General features: G+C 51.9%; 1 protein-coding gene across 1 annotated transcript; it reads left to right on the top strand.

Moving 5' to 3' along the window:
• Positions 1–235: 235 nt before the first annotated feature.
• On the top strand, positions 236–17,646 carry LOC116867743. Its single transcript, XM_032857471.1, has 3 exons — positions 236–1,085; positions 10,835–10,978; positions 17,599–17,646. Exons 1-2 carry the CDS (start codon positions 284–286, stop codon positions 10,948–10,950), a joined length of 918 nt encoding a protein of 305 aa, XP_032713362.1. The 5' UTR covers positions 236–283; the 3' UTR covers positions 10,951–10,978; positions 17,599–17,646.
• Positions 17,647–20,503: the final 2,857 nt, after the last annotated feature.

Raw genomic sequence — 20,503 nt, forward strand, 5'->3', positions numbered from 1 at the left:
GGCTTGGGCATAATGGTCCATCCCCAAGATAAAAGGACTTCCCCTGTTGACACCGAAGACACACAAAATGACAAGAGAAACTGAACACAGCTGGCATTTCCGCGGCAAGCAGCAGCGACTTCCCTATGTTGGAAGATTTCCAAAAAATAGAGGGCGGAGGCCCTGGGTCAGGACAGGAAGAGGTAGGGCGCAGGGGTATTGTGACATGCTCCAGGGAAGGGCGGCTTGTCCCGTGGCCAACAGACGCCCGGGGCCCAGAGGGGCAAGAGAGCCGGGACCGGGCATGGAGCCTGGGGCCGGGCCCTCCAGGGCCCCGAAGGACAGGAAGGCGGAGTCTCAGCAACAGGCTTGGGCCCAGCCCGTCGAGGGCCACGGCCGGATACTGCTGTTCGGCGAGCTCTGGAAGCGGGATGAGGGCTGCCTGACCGTGCAGGACGTTCTGGAGCAGGCTCCGGACGATCACTGCGCCGGGCCCTCGTTCACGCGAGCCGCGAGCTACCACAGCAGCTGCGCCACGCGGCAGCGCAAGCGTCCCGGTAACAGCGGGTGGGACGGCGCCGACTGCCCCGCCGCCAAGTCCAGGCGCTGCGCCAAAGAGAGGCGGTGCGACAGGTGCAAGGCCACGGACCCGTGCGAGTGCCGGGCGGCTCCGGCTGGGTCTGAGACCTCCTGCCGCGAGGCGGCGGAGGAGCCGCAGTCGGGAGGCTGGGTGCCCTGCCCCGCGCCCCAGCGCAGCCCCCGGCTGCTCCTGGTGCTGTGCCGCGCGTCGGCGCTCCGCTCCAACCTGCCGCGGCTGCAGCTGCTCCTGCAGCAGGTGCACGCGCGGCACCGCCAGCCGCCTGCTGCGCTCGTCGGGATCGTGGTGCAGCCGCAGCCGGAAGAGGAGGCCGAGGCGCGCCGCCGCATGGAGACCCTGCTCTGCAGCGCCTTCGCGCCGCACAGCCCCTCAGTGGAGGTGCACACGGCGGTGTTCCGCCCCAGCCGCTCGGACTGCGCCCTGGACGTCCAGCCCGCCGCCAGCACAGGGCACAATGCCAGGGCGCGGGGCAGCGTCCTCCTCGTGGATCAGGAGACCCAGACGGATGGTGAGGGTCCCGACAGCGGGCGGGGTCGGGGGAGGGGGTGCGTGGAAACTGCAAGGATGGAGGGAGTGCGGTCCTGGTCCAGGGGAGTGGACACATCCCCCATGTGGATGAAGATTCATTAGATTCCTAAGCCCAGGTGTGCTCTCTGGGGCAATCGCTGGTCAAAAGTATTCACATTTACTGAATCTGTAGAGTTAAACTCTTCCCACCCAACCACCCAGCCCCTTTCTCCCCCTGCACCCTGAATCACACTGCTGCAAGGTACAGATTTGGGAGTTTCTAGGACCCAGGCCCACCCCGGCCTCTCCACATCCACTTACTCCTTGATTGGTTCTGGAGACTTCTCCTCCAAGGGAAGCATAATTGACAAGAAAACCCTGCCTGGTGTGCAGAAGGCACTGTCCTAAGGGCTTTTCACGTCTCCTCCTCACAGCTAAGCTTGGGAGGAGGTGATGGGTCGGGATTCCTGCTCCACTCTTGAGTGCGTGCCTATCAAGGAATCCAGGCCTATGGCCCCGGAGGGTCCAGAGCCTTGGACACTGAGCTCTGGAATGAGCACCGGGTGCCCTCTGTCTCCGGGAAGTCCGCTCCGGAGGCGGGCGGCAGCAGGGAAGGAAGCGCCTGGGACGGGGAGTTCCAATACCCAGTCACTCAAAGCTCAGCCACCCTCCTACTGGTGACCAGAGCAGGTTGTCCCCTTGGAGGACTAGCTCCCGTTCCTCACAGGTGGGAGCCAAGGGCCAGCTGGTGTCTGAGGTGTCACCCAACCATAAGATGCGAGCTTCAGGGCAAATGCTGACACGCTTGCTCTTAGCGCCCTGGAAGCAGCCAGAGGTCCAGAACCACCGAGTGTGGATGTTCACACCTTCAGAACCTCATCCTCACTTCGCCTCCCCCTAGACTCCATCTTCTCACTTTGCCAAATAGTGCACGAGATTGTCCCGTGGCTGCCAGGTCAAATAGGAGAGCCCCTTGCCTGTGGACTGTTCCAAGATCCTCAGGCAAGGCCAGAAAACCCCAGCCCGTCTTAGGAAAGTAGCCCCTTTAATACAATACAGTCTGTTGGCCCCCACATTCCATGCTCACCCTGCCTTCGGCGGTTTCCTGCTTTCTTTGTCCTCCTACCCTCGCCTTCGAGAAGCTTGTGTTGAGCTTCTTCTCTGGACTCGGGCCCTCCAGGGTACTCACAGCCTGGGAGTAGGGAACTCGAGGGAAAACACAAGACCCATCACTCTAACACTATGCAGTATGTGATCTGGGACTCGGGGAGGGAAGGGTCTCTTCCAGTTGGGGACCTCGAGGAGACCGGTCCACTTGGGATGGAACCTGATGACGAGAAGTGTAATGAGAGGGAGGGAGGGGCCTGAGAGAGGGGAAGGGCTTTCACAGATGGAGGAAAGCAAGCCTCCACTCTCACAGCTGGCAAGAGCTAGAAAAGGTAGCAGAAAGTTGGTCAGTATACCTGGGATGCTGGTCTGTGACCGTGTTATAGAGAAGTCAGACTTCCAGCCGGGAACTTGTGCTCCAGCGGGAAGGCAGTGGGGGCCAAGGAAGACCTTCTAGCAAAGTATTACAGTGCCATTCTTCCTCATCCCTCTGAGCCAACCTCTCACTCCATGAGTGCCGTCTCCCTGCTTCTTGGGACCACCCTCATATGAAAGAACCCACCCATATTTTTTTCCACTGCCGTAGAAAAATTCTCCACTCCTCCCGAAGCCTGAGCCTCTGTGTTTTCTCCATCGCTCTCCTCAGGAAGAGAGACCTGTTTTCTGTGCCATTTGGCTCCTTGGTGTGAAATGACACACTTCTTTCAACTCTACCAGGAAAGACTACCCATGCGTGTTTGCCCTTTATCTAATTCATTTAAAACAGGAGTTCTCCACCATGAGCAATTTTCTCTCTCTCTCTCTCTCTCTCTCATACACACACACACACACACACACACGGAGGCATTTAGCATTGTCTATAGACATCTTTGGTTGGGGGAAGCAGTTGCTACCAGCATATCATGGCAGATGCCAGGGCTGCTGGTAAACTTCCTACAATTCACAGGAGAATCATCCGGCTCAAACCGCAAAGATTTATCTGGCCTCAAATGTCAATAGAGCTGAGGTTGAGAACCCCTGATTTAAATCAGGTTGAAGCCCCAGGCAAAAGCCCACTGGTGTCTGGAAATCTAATTTTGCAGAGATAAATGCCTTTGGAGTTCCCGACCTGTCTGCTAAATCCGGACAGGGTCCCTGACCCCGGTTTTCCAGTCTCTCTGATTCTAAATTGAGTCCCGCAGAGGGATCCATTGCTCTTGACTTTAGAGAATTACCACCTTCTTGTAGACTCAGCTGCTCCTTAAACTTCTTTGTGCTGATGGTCAACCAAATCCAATCTGACTTTATTGATCTGAGGGATCTTCCCCTTCTAATCCTTGGTGCCTTTTTTTTAAAAGAATTCAGTCTTTTCACTCAAGGGATCTTTCTAGCCCATTGGCTTTTAAGGCCTGTATAATGATCTGATTCCCTATTGCCTTCTGGAATCGTGAAATGAAATAGGAACTTCTCCCTGTCAATGCTTCCAACTAGCTGTGTGATCTTGGAAGGTGATTTAATTTCCCTAAGTTTCCCTCAGTTTCTCTTCTGCGAAAAAGAGAATCATTACGGTCTTTTCAGGATCTAGAATCCCAAAATACTTTCTGTCATTTCACATTTCACATCGGGTCTGGCCTTGCATGGAGGTGCCTTCTAGCAATGTCTGCCCTAAACCCTATCCTTGGCCAAGGGCATCACACACCCCCACCCCCAAGAGCATGAGGTTTGCTGCTGAATACTCACCCACCTTTTGATGCATTTATGGCAGAGGTAGAGTATTCTAAGGTGAGCACATTCTGTGTTGCGGTCACAGCATGAAGCTTAGGCTTGTCTTTTAAAAACGCCTTCTCCGCTTCCATCCTGAAAGGAAAACCATATTTTTACCTTGAAGTAATATTCATAGTCTCCTAATTGACCCGACGGGTTTGGGGTTTGAGAGGTAGTCCATCATTGCCGCGACTGAGTTCAAAGAAAGTGTAGTTTTCCAAACTGTGATGTCTTATAGGGGAAATTCTTTTGCAAAAGCGAGGTTCCTATCCAAGTTGCGGATCCCCAGCCCCTTCCTACAGTGGGGAGGGCAGGTTTTGGAAGAAGGGTGAAGCTACTTTAAGATCTTCTGAATGGGGAGGAAACAGCTGAGATGGGAGAAGCCTGCGGACCTCCCGTGGACCCCCAAATCTTCAGTAGAATTACCTAAAACTCACAGGATGCATGGTGAAGTAGTTTGTTTTGGGTTGTGGAAACCAATGGCAGAGCTGAGCTTCAGAGTCAGGGGGGTCTAAAAGCAAACAGAGAGCGCTTAGGGACCAGGAGAGCACCAGCGGAGAGGTGCCTGAAGGAGGCGCTCTGGTCGCAACATCTTGGGGGGTCCAGGATGTACCCGTTCCCGTAGCCAGGCTCACCCAGGTCCCTGAGGGCCTTCTGCCTATCCCGGTTGCTGGGGAGGAGGGAAGACAGCAGGCTGGCGTAGGCAGAGAAGACTGTCCCCAGAGCCCTGCCATAGGAACCACCCTGGGTTTGTGACCTCACAGGAGGGGTGGAGGTGACTGTTCTCTGCGGGGCTTAGGTCCCTCCCGAGGCCAGAGCCTTCCCCCAGGGCAGGGGCAAACGGCCCCTCCAGGAGGGAGCCGGAAGATTAGGCAGCTCCATGTAGGTCCACGTTTAGGTGAAGAGAACCCACCATGAGGAAGGGCAAAAGGAAGAAGCAGGAATCCAGACGCCATGGTTCCACCTCCCAGCGCACCAGCTCCGAGTCCACCCCGCAGCAGCCCAGCCCCGCATCTACTCCGCAACAGCCCAGCCCCAGATCCAGCCCGCAGGAGCCCAGCCCGGCCTCCACCCCTCAGCAGCCCAGCCCCGCCTCGACCCCCCAGCCGCCCAGCCCCGCCTCCACCCCTCAGCAGCCCAGTCCCGCCTCCACCCCACAGCAGCCCAGCCCCGCCTCCACCCCGCAGCAGGCCAGCCCCAGATCTACCCCCAAGCCCGGCTCCGTAAGCAACCCCCGACAGTCTGCACCCCAGGCTCTCCCAGCTCCTGAAACCAACTCCTCCACCCGGGGCCTGTTACCTCAGGACACTAACACGAAAGTATCCTCTCGATCCAGGAAAACAGGTGGGCAGGCTTCTAACTCAAGAACATCTAGCTTTCCTGCTGGTGGAGTCCTAGGGTCCCCGGGAGGCGGGTTCATTTCGGGTAATGGTGCATGGTTGACGTGTATTCTGGAAAGTGCTGGTGAAATGTGAGGGTTTGGGGTTTTGTTGTTACCTAGGATTTCAGGATTCCTGGATTTTGCCAGTCCTCACCACCCTGGGTCTCAGTGAAGGCAGCCACACATACACATCGATCAACATTGTGCTTGGCTCGGTGGTGATACTATCTATTAGGAGTCAGAAGTGCCGTGTGGCTGCTCAAAAATAAAAACCAAAGATGTGTTAATAGAAATATATGGTTTAGGACAAGGGAGGTGGTCATTCATACTCTTGTGTGCTGTGAAAGATGCCTAGCAATCTAGTCCAAAGAAGATAATGGGGTTTGAGGGGTTGGGAAAGCAAGAACCATGTGATGTATGAGATTTGGTTGAAGGAATTGGAGGAAATCTGTCTGTCAAGTAAAAGATGTGAGTAGACTTGTTCTTTGTTGGCCTCAGAGGTCTGACTCAGGGTTGCCAGATAAAATACAGGACGCCCAGTTAAATTTGAATTTCAGATAAACAAGTAATTTTCTAGTCCCAGGTATTGCCTGGGCATTCTGTATTTTTATCTGCTAAATCTGGCAGCCTTACCCATGGAAGATACTAGAGACAGGCAGATTTCTGCTCAACACGAAGACATTTACAACAATTAGTTCTGTCTGAAAATGGAATGGCTGTCTAGGAAAAGTGGCCCTCCGTCTTCTTGGATAGCTAGAATCTGACTGAGCATTGGATTGCGTAGGGGGAATTAAGTGGAGTTGGGGAGACAGGCTGGTTAATATTACTACTTCTAATAATAATAATAATGGTAGTAACGAACTAACAATTACCCACAAGCATTTACCATGTACCTAGCATTCAGCTCAGCTGTCAGTGTGAATCTTCCCATTTAACTGTCCTATAAAGGAGGTATTATCATCACAGTCTCCCTTTCATAGATGGGGAAACTGAGGCTCAAAGAAATCAAACAACACACTCTCAAGCAGGCACTGGTAACACCAAGAGGGGGACCTCCGTCGATTCTGACTCTATAATCTTCACTCTTAACTGCAGCATTGACCTTCTGATCCCAAGAGTCCCAAGTTTCCCCAGGAGGAGGAACACCCTTCTCTGGAGCTTTTTTTGGCCTCACCATGAGCCAGTGCCAGTGACTTTATGGCCCCAAATAGGCCACATTCTCTGGGCCACAGCTTATTCCTCAGGGATGGTGTGGATATAAACTGCAAGTGAGGTGTGAGTGAGAGAGCTAGCCCCAAGCGATTGCGTAGACAATGGTATTTCGGTGGCTAAGAACCAACCCATTCTTAACATGTAGAGATGGTTTTGAGTGTTACATATTGCATATATTGTGATCATCAACCACTGGTGGAAACATTTCTGGATTATGGCCTTCAGAACTGATATCTGTAGAAAGCAAAATGTTCCATCCCCACATCTTTTGAGGAATGCGTGTGGCTCACCCCTGGGGAGGAATTCTGCTTATTAAGAAGGCCACGCAGGTGACAGGGATGGCCTGCCCATGGTTACAGTGGACACCCTGCACTTTTCTGCCAGGGGAATTTTATTCAAGCCAGAGTGCGAAAAAGGGTGGATGATAAGGGATGAGGGCCTGTACATAAGGGCACCATTTTCTGGAATCCAAATCTTTTTTTTTTTAAAGGATGTTATTTATTTATTTATTTATTTATTTATTTATTTATTTATTTGAGGTGGGGAGGCCAGAGGGAGAGGAAGAGGGAGAATCTCAAGCAGATTCCGAGTCAAGCACAAAGCCCAACATGGGGCCCGATTCCACAACCCTGAGATCATGACTTGAGCCGAAATCAAGTCAGACGTTCAACCAACTGAGCCACCCAGGTGCCCCTAAAATCTAAATGGAACCCACATCCATGGCTGGAGGGAACACAGAATGGTGCAGCTGCTGTTGAAAACAATCTGGCAGTTCCTCAAACGGTCAAATGTGAAGTTACTGTATGACCGAGGAATTCCACTCCTGGGGACACACCCCAGAGAATTAAAAATAGAACATCCATACAAAAACGTGCACATAAATGTTCACAGCGACATTAATTAATGGTAGCCAAGAAGTGGGACAAATTCAATATCAACAATCTGATAAACGGATAAACAGCATGTGGTATGTCCATACAATGAAATCCTATTTGGCACCACTGACACATGCTACAACATGGATGAGCCTGAGACACACTGGGCCAAGTGAAAGAAGCTAGCCCTCCAAAACCCACATGTTGTACACGATTCCATTTATGAAATGTGCAGAATAGTCAAATCCATTGATCGGAACTGGGAGGAGGTGGGAAAAGGCAGCGACCGCAAATGGCCATGGGGTTTCCTTGGAGCGCAAGATGAAAATGTTCTGGAATTAGGCAGTAATGATGGATTTACACCTTTGTTAATATACCAAAAGCCACTGAACACTTTAAAGAATAACTATTACGACACAGAAATTAAATGTCTATTAAAAAAATTAACAAAGAAAAAAGATAAGTCTTGCCTTTTAGAATCCCTTCCTTCTCCATTCCAGGAAAATAACTGTGGTAGGCAGGTCTAAGGAGGAAGTGTGTGTTGTCTGCGCCATTGATCACTGGCTTTGGGGAGCTTATGTTGGAAGAACATGTAGCTGTGTCAAGAAGCCAAGACCCAAGCCAGGAGGAGGAGGAAACTGTCTGCCGGAAGTCCTCCTGTGTTAACAGCAGACGGCGCCATATCTGAGGACTCCTGGCATCCTCAGCAGAGGACAAATGGGAGAGAAGTTTGGGAAAGTGTTTCAAGGACTGTAAATTGGAGCAGCCACTGTCTTCTCGATCAGTCAATAAACTGCAGAAGAATGGACCATGTTCCAGTGGAATCTCGGAGTCACTCTCCTACCGCTGTCGTTTTCTCCGAATTCCATGGATGGGGCACCAGACGAGTTAGAAACCCTGAGCTGAAACCCACTTCTTCCAATCTCTGTGTTACAAGGCCACATCCCATCTATTCTTTGAGCCTCGGTTTCCCTGTTTATAAACTGAGAATAAAAAAATAATAGCGCCATTATTTCAAAATGGCCTGGGGAGCTCCAGGTTCTAAAACAACCAGGTTCCGCTGCTAGTCTTCCCTCCCTTGTCTCCCTAGCTCTCCCATGCCTCCTAGAAGCAGGGGTCCCTCATCTCTCTCCTCCTCTGTCCATCCAGGGGCTGTGACTCGTGCGGGCCCGCGGGCCTTCTGTTCCTGTTCCACTTGCCCCGGCAGCTCCGCTTGCTGGCGTCGTCTGGGCCTGTGTCACAGCCGCATCTTTGATGTCCTCCTTCCTCGGGTCTGGCCCACCATGCCAGGGAGAGGATCCCCAAGCCTCCTCACTTTCTACAGGTTCTGAAGCGTATGGGGGGCTGGACCCTCGGGGCACTCGGGTCCCAGGGCCTGGCTCTGTCCTGGACCCTATTAGCTGCCATGTTGTAACTCCTTCTTGAGAATCCCAAGCGGAAGGGAAGCCTCTCCAGGGTGGCCACTTCCTGGGGTTTGGCACCCTGTCCTTTCTGACCAGACCCACGCCCAGGGATCCCCCACCTGCACAAAGAGGGGCCAGTTTTCTTCCTTACCGGAAATGACTTCTTTAGGAGGCTCGTGGTTCTTCATAGTCCCCCTTCTTCCTCAGAGCACACTCCCTCACAGCCCTTAGAAAAGTCTCTCTCACTCAGAGCACTGTGATTCAGTGCTCTGTTGGGCTACCGGCCTCCTTCTGTGGCCCACACCATACCTGAGAGCTTCAGGGTTTTGACCTGCTTATGAATTTCCCTCAGAATTCAGTGATAAATACTGATTGGAACTCACATTGCCGGTTGGTAAGAGCAAGACCTCCACCCCATTCAGAGGGTTTCACGTTTCACGCCATTTCTGACAGTCTCCACAGGGGACACGCCCCCAGGCTCCCACAGCATCTTCCGAGGTACCTGCCATTCCTTTCCTCTCCCATGAAGCCATCAGGAGAAAGCCACCTGGTGGCTGCTGCTTCCACTCTTGGGAAGACCCCTGTACAGAAAACGGAACTAAAGATGTCAGTCCACTTTCCCAGTAGCGCAAAGCTATGTCCCTCCCTCTGTCCCCAGCACTGGGCCCCAGAGTAGCTATACCTATATTCAAAGGTCTCACCAATGTCCATGAATAGACTTCCTGCTTGGGGATCTCAGACTCCAGGAGCAGAACCAATGCCTCACTCTCTTCCTGCTCCCTCCCCCACCAAATCCACTCTCCTGTCCATCCCTGAAAATCATCACCTCTCGGACATGAGAAAGGCAAACAGGTAGCCCAGTGTGTTGAGAGAACATGTGTAGAGCTAAAAATACTCTACAGTCCAGTAAGTCCCATCAAGGAACAACCTGCCCGCCGCTCACCTCTACTGATTTTTCTCTCACACACTTAGTATTTCTGTCCATCTGTCCATCTGTCGAGCCATGCCATGGATTTCATGTCGCTTTAAAACCAACAAGTGGGAACCCCTCCTGGGCATAGAAGACTAGGTACTGTGAGGAAAACCAGAACAAGGAACTTGACCCTTTAAAAATCGTGCAGTCTATGTGGCAAGGTGAGACGTGTCCATTCAGAAAACTAAGATGGGAGCCCAGAAGTGAGCCCTGCTTCTTAGAAGTTCAAAGAGCTTCAGAAAAAAGGGGAGCTCCCTCCAAAGTTGGGTCCACAGAGACTTTATAGTGTCAATGGTATCTATCTGCGCTGAGTCTAGAAGGGTCTTGGGATCTTTCCCTGGCTTACTGTGAAAAGGTGGAGGGAAAGGTGAAAGCAAGGCCGTTCCCCATTAGGGGAAGGAGAGGGAGGGGCAGAGATGCTGCCTGGCCCGGGTGAGACCTCTAGTCTCAACTCCACTCAAATCACACCATCAGCTTCCATATTCTTTACATTTCTCAGTGGAACCGAATGTTGGATCTTGGTTTTAAATACACATTCACATCAAATAAGATTCCCTACTTCAGCAGGATTGTTGTCCAAATGGATATTGCCTTTTGGGAAATCCTTCCTCACAGTCACTGGCACGATGGTCCATCTTCCTTGCCTCTGTGGTGGGCATCTCATGGGGCTTCCTGAGATGATTCTTCTCCAAAATGGAGCCCCATGATAGAACCTACTTCACGGGGTTGTTGTGAGGCTGGAGGAAGACACTGGGTGTGAGATGTTTAGCTCTGGCCTGCACACCACAGCCTTCCCTGCCTTCATATCCAGCTTCCTGAGTGTCCCCAGGAGCTGGCATCCCAGGCTTGCCCATCCTCGGAGGTGGGGGTCCTGTGGCAGGGAGTCACCGGACAGAGGTGGACAGAGCTGTTTTCCCTTGGGAGGAGCATCAGTAGTGGGGAGATGGGCATTTCTGAACTGCTGAGGGGATCCTACAGTTTCTGCCTCCCCTGTCTGTGGACAGGCACTAGAGTCCAGATTCTCCCAACCTGTGGGCTTTCTGCTTTGCTCTACAGAAAACCTACAAGGAAACACTCCACTCATCGTAATTCGCGTGCTCCAAGCTCTCGGGACTGCTGCTGTGGTTCTGGGGGCCCTAGGAGCTGCCTATTACACCACTGAATCCTTGTGAGCAACCCCCCAGGCCCTCGGTCCGGCAGGTATGTGTACCCCCTTTGTGCCTCCGTCCTCTTGCACAGGTAACACTCAAGCCCACTGGGTCACCGTGCCTGCAGTGCAGGGCTGAGGGAGTGTCTGTCCCTTCTGGGAATAAAGGAGGAATAATTTATGGGTGGACCAAGCCTCCAGCCTCTCAGGGAAAGCTTAAGAACTGAGTGACTTCCTGACCTCAGGGTCATCTGACATGGCTCTCTCAAGCAGCCCTGATACTCTTGGAAAATGCTAGACCCATTATTGGGATTGTCAAATCAGAGTTCCCCCAACATTCACTGGGGGGTGGGAGTTCCCTAGTCACAGATCCCAGGCAGGAAGAAGCCGGAGAGGTTGGACAGAGGTTGGACAGAGGTTCCCATCTCTCTTTGGGACTTCCCTTGGAACTTTCTCTCTGCCAAGAGAACTTTCCCTTCTGAAGTGCTACTTATCTTTTATGACCTGGTCCCATTTCTTCCATAAGCTCTTCCCCCCCACAGTTCCAGTGATCTCCCCATCTTTTTAACACTGTTTTCTCCAGCCTTTTCTACCCTGTACTGTGGGTGATTTCTTGTTACCTATGTGGCCTATTTCTCCAACTACATTGCACAGTCCTTGAGGGCAGAGAGCATGCCTTACATGGTATCTCCGGTCCTCCCCTGTCTTGGGCCAGGCTCCCAGGGGCAGAGCCTGAGACAGGGATTTGGTGCATAGGATTTATGAGGGAAAATAGGAGTGAAGGAGGTGAGAGAGGACAGAGGAAGTAGTAGGACAAGGAGGAGGTCTCGGCTGGAGTCCAGCCTCAGCCTGATCCCAGGGGAGCTCTGGCGTGTGAATTAACCACAGAGCTGGTCTCACCTTGGAGCAAGAAGCTTGGCCTTCTGTGCTCCTCCATCATTGAGTAATTGGCAGTAGGAGTGTGGATAGGGAGTGTATGTCTTTGGGGAAAAGCAGATCTCATTTGCCCTCTTGAGAGAAAGTTCCTGGGGAAGGAGGCAGCTCTGAGTAATTAGCAGCCAACATTCACAGTTAGCAGGAGCTGGGGAATGGATGCACCTGCCCAGAAAGAGGATCTAGGTGGGCACCAAGAGCACCCATGGTTGTTGCCATTGTCAAATCCACTGGCAGTGAATGCCTAATAATGGGGGGTAATGGTAATGGCAGCTGTTCAACCCATCTCCAGACTCCACCAGCCATAGGAATGGACGAGGAATGGCCACAATAGGGCATGTGGTGGGAACAGATGCTCAAAGCATTTCAGAAGCCCAACCCAAAAAGGAAGCTCACCAGCCACTCGGGGGCTCTGCTGCCTGATCAAGGGACTTTAATGGAAGAATAAAAGCACCTTAAGCTTCATGAAATAGCAGATGTAGCTGAGGGCCTCAGTTTCCTGGTCTATAAACCGGGAAGGTCATGGGACCTCTGGAGTTGGAGTCAGAGATAGGGTGCTCAGAGGACAGGGCTGGCCAGCTGGCCAGTCTCGTGACTATGACCATCGTGGGAGTGGTCAAAAAGGTGCAGGCTTCGGAGACGGGGCCCGGTAACTGGGTCTTCGGAGATGCCTCACTTAACTTCTCTAAGAGGCATGTCCTTGCTAAAGAAGGAGGAATAATAACTACCTCCAGGGGCAGTGGTTTTGAGGATTTAATGAGGGGATGTTCAGACTCGCCAGGCCGGGTCACAGGTGGTGATGAGCAGTTTGAAGAATGGCCCTGAGCGAAAGCGTTGTGTCCTAAAGGCTCCTTACAACAGGGGCCACGGTGTCCCCTTGGGTTCTGCCACTGGCGGCAGGCAAGCCTGAGATTGGATTCCCCTCCCACATCCAGGATCTCTAGGGCCTGGAGCAAGTTTTCCTTAACTCCTGCTATCTTCTTCTTGTTAAATGGGGGTAATAACAGTACCCCTCTCATTGGGTTATTGAGGGAGTAGGTGAAAAACACGCATGTCAAACACTCAGCAGAGGGCCCCGCCCAGCTGAGGCCCTCCACACAGCCGCTGCCCCATCTGCGTCATCAACACCACCTCCTAACTCAGTGTTCCCCAAACTCGGCCGACTTTGACACCTGCAATAGCCTTACTCTTTTTAAAATTAGCTTTCTTTTGAACTTACATGCATTTATTTTCAAGGCAAATTTAAGTGTGGCCATAAATGGAAAACCCTATTGCTTGCCATAAAAAGACTCACAGGAGATATGAATCCCAAATGTCATGGACTTCTAGCAGAGGAGGGTGCCCAAGAAAGGCTCAGCTTTCAAGGCGGTGTCCTGTGTGTTCCAAGGACACGCGCTGGACCCTAAGACCAGCAGCTGTACGCCGGGACGCTGTCTTTGCTTTAACGAGGGTTGAAAGATGAGTGGCAGAGAGCCTGGTGACTTAATGTGGTGTCGGGGGCCCTGCATGGAGGGGCTCAGGGAGGGGAGGAGGGAGATGTTTATAGACAGCAAGGAGGGTGAGTAAAGGGGATGGGGAAGGGGAAAACGGGAGGAGGGGAGTAGAGTGGAACCCCGTCCAGGCCCTGGAGGAGTAGGTCACGTCCCTGCCACTGAGAGTGAATCTGTGGCAAAGCCAACAAGATTCCCCAGAGACTGAGGCTGTGAGTGTGTTGGAGGTGAGGGTTCAAGTGGCCTGTGGGGTTTCTATATTGCTGACCTCACTTAACAAACTGACCAATGCATGCTGTGCCTGAACTTGGCACCGCTCACCTCTTTCTTCTGCTCTGAAGGGTGACTCCTTATGTCTTCTTAGGGTGGGCCCCTTGCCTGGAGGCAAGCCTGGGGACCTGCCTTCTCCAGGCCAGATAAAACTAGTCCAACAACAGAACTCACACCTGACAGGCTGGTCCTCCCAGGGATGGACTTCTTTTCTCCAGCCATAGCTGTCCCCTGACCACTCCGGTGTCCCTTGAGGGAGAGACAGGCTCCTGCCACCTGAGACAGGCTCCTTCCCAGGACCCGTAGCCCATGCCTCGCAATTCTGATGAGGTGGCCTTTCCCCCACGTGACCCACTGCTTTGGTCAAACTTTGTTTCCAGCACTGGGATGGTGTGCTCATTGGCTTTGGGGCCCTTGAAATGTGCTTTAACTGACCTCATCAGCAAGACCTGGCTTCTTCCAGACTTGCTTCTGCCAGAGCCTGCACTCCAGTGTCCTATCCCATCATTCAGTGGACACTAAGAGTCTGAGGTCTAATTATGGTGCCACCAGCAGGGGTCAGGAGAGGACTTTCTAAAAGCCTAAAAGTTGCAGTGACAATTCCTGGACACTAGTCAAACTTAGTGTCTCCCACCCCAACACCCTGGGGTTCCCTGCAGGAACCTCTGTAAATAGGCAAGTGGGTCAGCACAGCTGTCGCATGTCAGTACTGACCATGTGCCCGGCACCATACTGGGGACTGTGAGACACGACGACCACAGCGGGAAATGGTTGGCCACACCCACCCACAGGCCAAGGCAAGGGCTTCAGGCTTGGAAGTCCGGTAAAGTCTGTGGATCTAGACTGGCCAAGGCTCCCTGGCAAAGGGGGCAGGGGATAGTAATTCCCATGGAGACAAATGCTTATCTGACACCCAAGCTAGACGGCAGAGTCCAAATGACAAGAGAGCATGTTCATTGGTTAAATAATGCATTCATTCATTAATATTTCTTGGGTCCCTCCCACTGTGCTATAGGAGTAAACCAAGACAGACAAAAGATCCATCCCCCCACCCAGGGAGCCCGCATTCCAGTGGCCACAGACAGACAATTGACCCGTTTAATGAATAAACAAGATCACTTGATTTGGCAGCAAGTGTTATCAAGGAAATAAAGATATAAAGTAGATCTGATAAAGAGCAGAGAAGGGCGGGTGAGCAGGCGGGGATGTTGCTTGCAACAGGCTGGTCTGTGAAGGCCTCTCTGAGCTGAGACATATAGGGCAGAAGGAGACAGACAGTACAAATCTGGGGGAAGAGGGTGCTTGCAGACAGAAGAGCAGCTCCAACAGTTAGGCAGGAAGGAATTTAACATGTTTCAGGACAGAGAAGAGGCCAATATGGCTGGAGCTCTGGTGGTCAGGATGCTATCACAGGGGAGACCAAGGTCAGGTACAGCCTTGAAGATTTCGTGTTCTAGATGTCTCTCAAGCTGTTGGTTTTCATTTCAAAGATTTCAAAACAATCACAGTGCCTGTTGGATAGAGGACGGGGAAGGGGGAGGAGGACGAGGTGGGAATCATCTGCACTGGGCTGGACAAGCAAAGATGGCGCTTGGATCAAGGGGATGGCTGCAGAGGGGAAGTGACCAGGGACATTACGGAGCCAGAACCAGCAAGTCTTGCTAATAGGTTGGATGAAGCGATGAGTGAAAGGGAAGCTTCAAGGATGACTCCTTGGGGTGCCATTGCCAGAGGCAAAAGGCGCAGGAGAGAATGGAAATCGAGAGTTCTGTTCTATTCTGTTGTTACTATTGAGGCGTTGGACTACCAAAGGGACATGTCACGGAAGCAGATGGACATATGGAAGTCACTGGAAAAGCCAGGTCTTAGCTCCAAGCGTGGGAGTGATTCATAAGAGCTAAGATTTATAGCCACAGGCAGTGGCTAAGATGACTCAGGGAGAAGACCTAAATAGAGCCGGAAGCCAGGAACTGAGGCCAGGAAGATGCCATTTAGAAGTCTGATAGTGAAGGAAGGTGCCAGTGAAGAAGACACCTGCTGTGGGCTTGCTCTGGGTCTAGGCAAGCATGCAGGGTCCCACGCAGTAAGTTCTCAGAGATAGGGAAGAGCAGGTAGGTTTCAGGTCAGCAAGTGGTATCCACAGGTAGGAAAATGCAGCAAAGAGACAATCTCAGCAGAAGGCGCTGGTGAGCAGGGCTGAGACCTGATTGTGAGGACCCTGCTACTACATTTCTGTTTGTTGTTCTGTGCCTCACAGAGTGCGGACAGACATGTGCTTCCCTATCCTGTGGCCGGGACCCACCCTCATCTGTAAAGTGAACAGATGAGGGGGGCCCTGCACCCACACCCAGGTTCACAGCCTCTTCCCCTCCTGGGATAGATGGGCTGACCCAGGTGCTTCCTGGACTCACCCTTCCTACTTCCTACACATCCTGCATTTTCGACCATTGCCCTCAATGCTGATCTTCCTGATCAAAAAGTTTCCACTGCCCCGTGAGAAGAATACCTTCACTTGTGGGCAGGATGAAAAATACCTACCTCTAATGGATAAGGTGCTTGGTAAACAGGAAAGTGCTCCCCTTGGACTTCTCTCCCCTTAATTCAGCTGTAAAACTGAAAGTGCAAATTGGTAGGTTTCCAAATGCCACGAGGCATTTTAAGACTTGATTTGATAAGTGGAATGTGGCTTAGATTTTTTGGTGCTACAAATTTCAAGAAAACCTAATTCAAAATGGCAACAGGGAGATTATCTCAGGGAACACTTGAGAAGCAGCACATGGATGGTTAACTCAACAGGGTCAGCAGGGACCTGGGGACTAATCTGGCTTTCAGCTCTGACACCCCTCAGCAAAGGAGGGGCTCGTTTCTCCTCACGGGCAGATATCTGGAAGAGGTCCCAGAATTCCATCCTCATACCTGACCCTCGGAAGTCAGGGAAAAGGTCACCTCCTCCTTATGTCTCTTCTTGAGTTAAGTTTTTCCCAGAAGCCCCTGCCCCTGGTATACCTGCCCTCTAATTGGGGTGACATACGCCTGAATTGGGTCTCGTGTCTTCTTCAACAAATTAATGGCAGAGGGGAGTTAAATTACCCTGAATGCATTAGACCAATCCAGAGCTCCCCCTATATTCTACCCCAACTCTGGGGCTGAGGTTGCTTCCCTTTACTGCACAAAGTAGTAGAGCAAACTAGGTGGGAACCCTGCCAGCAGCACTGACAAGAGGCAGGAGTGCTTTTAGAAGGTGATATGGTAGCAGAGTGACAGATGAACTCCAATGGTCAGACCTTTTGGCTTGGACAAGTGCTTGAACCCTGGAAAGCCCCATGAGGGTTTGTGAAAGTCAGCGGGTGCCTGGGGGAGGTGCACTGGGACATCCTGAGTTCCAAAGGCTCAGCAATTAGACCTGGTAGAAGGGAAATAGTTTAGTGTCCTCCTCAGTCCAGAGCCTAAAGAACCATCTAATGGCAGTGGCAAAAGCCCCTCTTTGGTAAAAGGTGTTTCTAGAACCTTCTTTCTTAAAGCTTGGTAAGCCTCTCTCTTAGCATCCCACTGGAAATGAGGAGGCACCGAAAGGAAGGGGCTGTTTCCCCTCTCCTTTCGGGCACCGAGCACAGTAAAATTCACTGCCATGGCCCAGTTTTGGGGGAGGGAGGCTCCACCGCAGCTGCTAGGGGCCCTGGGGGTGGGGAGAGAATAGAAGATGCTAATGTTGACTGAGCCAAGTGTGAGCCATGCCTTTTGCATAAGCACATCACAGCCTGAAAGGGAACACCAGGCTCCAAGTGGCTGTTTGGATGAAAAGGAGACTGGACAAGAGAATGGAAGAAATTTGAATCCTATATAATTCATTTTTCCCCAAGAAGACCTCAACGGCTGAACCCTCCTCACCCATGAAGTTGTAAAACTGGAAAGCCACCAAAATTCCAAGGTCATGGAATGTTGTCCAAGCTAACAGCTCTATCCTTATTTTTTTCTTACAGATCCAGTTTCCATCAAGGATCTCTCTTGTCACCAAAATAGAACAAAAACAAACAAAAAAAAAGAATTCTGTTTCATTAGTGTGTTTTACCCAGAGACACAAAGTTGGACTTGGCAAATGGGTTTGGGAGATAAGTGTGGGATGACTTTGTAGAGCAACAGGCAAACGAGGGTGGGGTCCTCCTGTTCCTGTTGAGGACCACAGACCTGAGGGGGGCAACTTTCTCTGCCCATACTCACAGAACAAACTGCTTCTGATTTTCCCCATTCTAAAAGCAAGAATTATACAACTTAATTCAGTACCTAACATAACCAGTCAACTGCACTTCTGTCCAGTGGTAATCCCGGTTAGTGGGAACAGGAGGGATGCCCTGGCCCCTTTCCAGGCCTGCACCTTGGGGAACAGAGGCTCCATACCCAGAGACACTTTGTCTCTGAGAAATGGTTTCATTTGGTTTCACCTGTGATGGGAGAGGCGCAGGGGCAGGGCACAGAGCGACTTGAAGCCTTGGGGTCTGTCCCGCAACTTCGCTGCCTCCCTCCAGAGTCTGGGGGTCCTTGAGCAGCTGAGGCAGAGTGAGATGACAGTCAATTCAGAGCAGTGGCCACTGGGAACAACTGAAGCTTAGATCTGCTGGGGTAGCCTGGTTATGGGGGTGCCGTGGTTGAGGAGGGGAGACAGACCATAAACCTTAGAGTAATCCTGGCAGAGGCAGGAAAGCTGGATGTTTATACACCCAACCCATTGGTCCTCAGTTAAGGGGTGTTGGAAGGGAGGTGGTTAATTCCCCTGGGACTTTTGTTCACTCCAGAAATGATGCCCTGGGCAAAGAAATGTAGATGGCTACCACTGGAAGTCCAGAAGGCACTGAAGCCCTCAGTCATGGCCAGGGGATACCAGGTGGTGGTTAATGGGGAGGAGGACAGCTCTGAACTCAAGTGAGTGCATAGAGCCCTGATCAAGAGATCTGCAGCTCCCTCCAAGAGCTGGTCAGGCTGGGAGCCAGCAGGATGGCCCCTGAGGAGGCAGGGAGCTGGTCTACCCAAAATGGGGAAGGTAGGATTAGGCAAGGTGGTCCAGGCCAGTTCCCAGGAATCCTGCACCCCACTTACCACCTCCCAATCCCAGGATTTCCTTTTCTAAGTAGGCACCGGTATACCGGTGGGGAGAAAGTACAGGAACTGAAAAGCACCTCCCCTGGGAAGCAGCCTACCCAGGAAGAATACAGATGTCCCGGGTGGGGCAAGGTCATATTACCCATCTGTCCCACGGGTCAGGATGAAAGGTACCAGAAATGGGGTGGTGAGGACTGGGGCCCACGGCTTCTGCCTCTGCTCACCCTGGGTCCTTCAACTGAAGATAGTAACTCCTTTTCCTGGCCTCGGCATTGGTCCCTTTTCATAAATGTTGGACAACCTCACCCAAACTGGCCTGGACAAATGGGGAGGTATTAAATCCTATAAAAATCAAGAGAGAATTCCAGCTCAGATGTGGTCTCTTCCAAGGGGCTCAGGCCGTGCCCCCAAACCTGTTTCTACCTGCTTTTGCACGGTAGCTTCCATCCTCTGGCAGACTCTTCCCACAAGGGAGGCCAGATGGCCACAGCAGCAACTGCGGTGGGGCGGGGGGCACTCCCCGCCCACCTCTGAAGGTCAAGTCTGGCAGGAAGGTGGTCTGCTTCCCAGCAGCAAAGAGTCTGATCAGCCTCTCACTGGGTCCTGCGTCCCTCCTGGAACCCATGTTCTACCCCTGCTCTGAGTGGCCAGGCTAGAACCACCTTTGGAACTGAGGGCCAACTCCATGGAGCACCTGAGGACTGGGAACAGGGAAGAAGCCAAACAGTAATTTTGGTAACCTGTTACCGAAAGAAGTAGGAATAGACGCCAAACACCTAAAAACCATAGATACCCATTCCAGTTGGATTTGGGCCTACAGTCAGAGCCCTGGTGCTCCATCCACACCTGCCCCCTTCCCCTCTGCCCCCTCCTCCCCAATTGACCAGAATGAATGCCTGAGTAGCTAGGAGCCAAGAATTCACCATTGCCTTGAGCCACAGACCCCTGGTGTTCGGATTCCTCAGGGCAGTAGTGACCTGGACAGTCCGACCCTCCCACCTCTGGGAAACGTGACTGGTTATCACGGTCACTGGGAGTTGCTATGAGCTGTCAGTGATGAAGGCTGAGAATGCAAAGCACAGGACAGTCCCACACGACAAAGAGTTGTCCCACCCAAAACGCCAATAGTATTTTCATTGGCCATCAGTGCCACTGGGGCTCAACCTATCCTGCCCTTGCACGGGGCCCCGTAGTACTTGTCATGGGCCATGGGCATCACTCTTGAGGAGTGTGATAAATGGTCACGTGCTGAGCATTGCCCATTACTCCTCATCCAGCCATTCTATTGGCATGTCTACCTCTTTCCTCTGTGGCTAGGTCCTGGAGGCAGACCCCCAGGTGTTTTTCTTCTCTTGAATCCATCCTGACACATCAGAGTAGAATGAATAAGGCTTCCCTGACTGAGGCCATTTTTTGATAAGCTGATATTTGGGTTAGACCACTGTATTCAGAGTGGTCTATAAATGTGATCATTGGATTGAAATATTTTCATTACCACCAACAAACAACAGCCCAACAGGGGCTTTGGAGAAGGAAATTTTGTGCTAGAAAGAAGCGCAACCAAGTATTTCTGAACACAGTTCACTAAGGCTACTATAGCTGGGAGTTTGGGGTCAGCCTGGTCAAGGCTAGGCCTGTGGGTCTAGCATCTTCCCCATGTTGGACTCAGACCTTGGCTCTGAAGGTTTCTAGACCATAGACCGGCTGTTAATGAGAAAGTCATCTGTCCCACTGGAGCGTTCCTTCTAAAAGTGGAAGACCATGAAGCCTGGTGGGTTACAGGTAGAATGA

This window comes from Lontra canadensis, unplaced genomic scaffold, assembly GCF_010015895.1.
Source record: "Lontra canadensis isolate GAN:19392208 unplaced genomic scaffold, GSC_riverotter_1.0 scaffold13, whole genome shotgun sequence".
NCBI classification, from domain to species: Eukaryota; Metazoa; Chordata; class Mammalia; order Carnivora; family Mustelidae; genus Lontra; species Lontra canadensis.